The 4,319-nt window shown below is 49.5% G+C and overlaps 1 protein-coding gene across 1 annotated transcript in view; it reads right to left on the bottom strand.

The window, feature by feature from the left end:
* Positions 1–551: 551 nt before the first annotated feature.
* METTL2A (methyltransferase like 2A) overlaps positions 552–4,319 on the bottom strand; it is a 10,864-nt gene continuing 7,096 nt past the window's right edge. The window contains exons 6-9 of the mRNA XM_009999341.1: positions 3,679–3,818; positions 2,860–2,966; positions 2,613–2,678; positions 552–703 (exon numbers count right to left, since the gene is read on the bottom strand). Coding sequence (XP_009997643.1) covers positions 552–703; positions 2,613–2,678; positions 2,860–2,966; positions 3,679–3,818 — 465 coding nt within the window. The remainder of the gene's footprint in view (positions 704–2,612; positions 2,679–2,859; positions 2,967–3,678; positions 3,819–4,319) is intronic.

Raw genomic sequence — 4,319 nt, 5'->3', positions numbered from 1 at the left:
GAGGAGCTGGCAGAGGGAATCCAGCACATTCTCCAGTCACATCCTTGAGCAATGTATTTTAACTTGTGGATTTGCACCAACCTGAACAAGCAGAAGGCAGCTGCAGGGGATAAGCTGGTGAAGGGATCCATGTTAGGCCTAGTGACCAGTTGCAAAGAAGAACAGATTGACCAGTTGCTTGGTTTTTGTTCCCAAGACAAGTGGACACCACAGAGGTAAGGCTGAAGCTCTCCTGTTTCATGTGGAAATCCAGAGTACACTCACTGCTCAGCTTGCTCAGCTGCTGCACAACCATTTCTTATGTTAAAACCATACAAAATTTTTAAAAACTCAGCCCATGAGCAAGACATCTAAATTACTGCTTGGTCTCAGAACATTTGTCCTTCACAAAAACCTCCTGAAACTGTGCTAGGCACTGGAAAAGGCACTGAGGGAGGTCCTGTGTGGGCTGAGCTCTGTAGGACAGGAATGCAGTCTCCCCAGCAGGAGGAGACACTGCACGGGGCTGTGAGGAGGACCCAGCTTCCAAAGCACGTGTCCCTTCCCCCTCCTCAGAGCTGCGGGGCCTCGGGCTTGCGGTACTTGCACTGGATCCACACCCTGTACATGGTCACCTGCTTCCCCCGGTTCACCTGCAGGCGTCGATCTACCAGGTTCTGGATCTTCTGCAGCCCAGCTCTTGTGAAGAGATCATCCAGTTCATCTGGAAGCAGAGAGAAGGAGACTGAGGATGATAGAGCTGTCATTTAACTGAGCCCTGCTCACACTCAGGGTATAGAGGCCCTTCAGTGCCTGAAGGGGCTCCAGGAAAGCTGGGGAGGGGCTTGGGACAAGGGCAGGGAGGGAGAGGACATGGGGGGATGGATTAAAACTGAGAGAGGGGAGATTTAGGTGAGACATTAGGAGGAAATTCTTTGGTGTGAGGGTGGTGAGAGCCTGGCCCAGGTTGCCCAGGGAAGCTGTGGCTGCCCCATCCCTGGCAGTGTTGAAGGGCAGGTTGGATGGGGCTTGGAGCAACCTGGGCTGGTGGGAGGTGTCCCTGCCCCTGCAGGGGGGTTGGATCCAGATGATCTATAAGGTTTCTTCCAACACAAACCATTCCCTTATTACAAATGATGTTCAAAGCTGGGCTGGAGGGAATTCACCATCTCCCTCTGGCAGGGAAATGTGAAGATCCAAAGGGATTTAACCACTGCACTGTGGGGGGACTGAGATCACAGTTTCTCTAGTTTCCCTGGAGTTCACCTTCTACCAAGGGAGGAAGGAATTCCTTGGAGGACAACTAGAATTAGAGACTCAACAAAGAGAAAACAGCTGCAGCTTCAGACACGGGTATTGCCTCTAGTAACCAATTAAGGGAGCATCTTCTGGCAAGTAGGGACAGATCCATCCCTCCTCCCTCCCTCTCTCTCCAGAGGAATTTCAGAGTCTGCAAGAGCAAAGAATGGGATCAGACCCAGGCTTTCAAATGGTGGCAATAAGATTTGTGCTGTATAGGCTGGAGGGGAACGGGATTCATTAAGGTCAAGTTTGTTTGGGGAAAAAAATCCTGAAGGAACCACACCCTGTTGGGACCCAATCAAAGCACCAAGAGCCCTGGAGGCTGCAACACTTGGACTGGCAGGTACTTCTGACCAAGCAAGTAAGTACCACAGAGCTGCAGCACTCTGGCCCTGGGCAAAGCCAGAGCCAGTCCTGCTGAGCAGCAGGGAGCTTGTTCAGCTGCAGCCTGGGAGAGCCTGTGATTTGTGTGGAGTTTCTGCAGAAAAGGGCTAACAGGTCCCAGCTTGTGCCCTTTTATCAGATGTTTCCCATCCTGAAGCATTTGCCAAACATGCCTGAAACCTTCATTTCGTTGTGACAAACAAGGTTTGTGTAGTGGGGAAGGGACCAGTTGGTTGCAGTTGTGGCACAGCTGCAAAACTGCCCATGCAGAGGGGCCCGTGGTGGCTGAGGGTGCAACTGGTGACAAGCAGGAGAACACAACCCAGGGGGAACACCAAGCAACAGCAGAGCTGAAGAGGCTGCCTCAGCTCTAGGCTGAACCACACCCTTCCCATTTCCTCATGGGAGAGCAGTAAAGTGAAGAGAAATTCCTTCAAGTGGTGTCCATTTCACTCCATCTGCTGCAGGCAATAAGATTCCAGGAGAGCTCCTCCAATCCCACCCTTGCAGTCTAGCAAACACACTCTAAAAGGATTTTATAAGGAATTCACCAATCATAGAATCATATAGGTTGGAAAAGACCTTGAAGATCCCCCAGTCCAACTGTTAATCCAGCCCTGCCAAGGCCACCACTAACCCAGGTCCCTCAGCACCACATCTACATGGCTTGGAAATCCCTCCACACATGAGGACTCCACCACTGTCCTAGGCAGCCTGTAAACCCTCTGGGGAAGAAATTCTTCCTAAAATCCAATCTAAAGCTCAACATAAGGCTTTGAGCAGCCTGATCTAGTAAAAGATGCTCCAGGTCCTCATGCAATTGGGAGACACTTAACATTTCACACTGCTCCAAGAAAGACAGGCTGGAAAGAGCTAGTGGCAAAACTTGAGGGCTCAGGAACAAAAAGAGGTGAGGAAAGCCAGGGGGGTGTCTTCTAGCCTCCTACCTTGTGTGAAGAAGTAGACTCTGGTGCCATCACCTCTCACATAGAAGTTATCAGACAGACATTGACCTGAGGATAAGAGGGATTTCAACAGTTACCAGCGATGATTTAAAAATCAACAACTGCCATCCCCCAGGAGCTACTGCTCCCAGTACACATGAGCTGCCTCCCCAGCAGGGCAGACACTGCTCCAGAGAAGCATCAGCTGGGAGTGATCTGGCAAGGCTCCCCAGGCTCCAAAATCAAATACCTTTCTTAAACCTGAGCTGGGCCAGGTCGTATCGGCCATAATCTCGTAACAAAATCATCCCTCCTGGCTTTAGGAGGCGACTCAGTCTGTCCACAATGCCTTGCATCCTGAGGAGGAGACCAAAAAGTAGTCAACATTCTGCAAATTTCTTTATCCTGCTTTTCAAAGGGAAGGTATAAAGTTTGACAGATGCTTCAGTGTCACTCAAAAATAGCAGGACTTTCAGGCTTGGGTGGGTTGGTTTTATTTGGCCTCTTTGTTTCTGACACTCCCTGATTCTGCTTTGCTTCCTACAGTGATAACTTAGCCTGTCACAGCAGGGATGAGCAGCTCTCTCTTATTAATTACAAAAATGTCTCAACTGGTTCCTGTAAAACAACTAAGAAGTGAACTTGAAGGAAAATGCTGTGAAATAAAACCAAAGGGAACAAAAAAAAAAGAGACCAGTGCAGGTTCGGACCAAGAACTTGTCACACCAAGATCACATCTGTGTTCTGGACCTGCCCCCTCCCTTCCTGCACCTCCCCTGTGAGAAATTCATCTTGCTCTTGAGCCTTCCAATCCAGCAGCATGTTTTCCACAAAGGGGTGCTGAGTGTGGCTGAGGTTTAGAGCAGAAGAGTGACTGTGATGGCAGCAAGACACTTGCCACTTCCAAGTCACACCCATCCTGTGCCACAGGTTGAACAGAAAGCACCTGCAAATGTCACTGGCTTAATGGAAAACTAGACCAGACAAACTTGAATTTTCCTTGATATGAGGGGACCTGCAGCTCTATAGGCATTATCCTCTGTGAGCAGAAGGAATCATTCAAACTTACTTCTCTGGGAGAATAGCTGAGAGGACAAAGATAAGAATGACCACGTCAAGACTCTGGGCTGGCATTGGGAAAGGACTCTGGTCGTTGCACAGGTCATGGACAAAGGCAAAGCAACGAGAGGGATCATACTCTGCATTGGTCTGTAGTGGAGGGGAGAGAAATCAGAGCATTAGCAGCAGTCCCTGGTCTCAGTTTTATCTGGACATGGGTGGGAGCGTTTTAACTTTCACATCACAAATCCTGGCTGCCTAAAGTTACATTTTTAGAAATCCCCTTTAGACTTCTGCAAGAAATGGGGTGATTTTCTCAAGCTGCTGCTCCAGGCTGCTCTGTGAACTCTGCTTGTGTCACCTTAGGAGGATGAAGTGGCAACTTGGCCTCTGCTGCTGGGCTCCCCATCTCATCGTGGCTGATTACATTTGATATTTCCTATATTCCCACTTCTGTCCTGGCCTGAAATTTGTTGGCAGTGTTAGTCCTTTGCCTAAACCCCAGCCTCCTGCTCCCCAGCCAGCAGTGTCCCTCCTCAGCTGCCTGTGCAGAAACAACCAGCCCACATTCCCAGATCTGCAGCAACACACACACACACACACACACAAAAAAAAGCTCCCGTTCCTGATAAAAAAGACTGATAAAAAAAA

This window comes from Chaetura pelagica, unplaced genomic scaffold (assembly GCF_000747805.2).
Source record: "Chaetura pelagica isolate M959 unplaced genomic scaffold, ChaPel_1.0 scaffold625, whole genome shotgun sequence".
NCBI lineage: Eukaryota > Metazoa > Chordata > Aves > Apodiformes > Apodidae > Chaetura > Chaetura pelagica.
The sequence above is the reverse complement of the archived record's forward strand: the minus strand, read 5'-3'. Positions and strand labels throughout refer to the sequence as shown.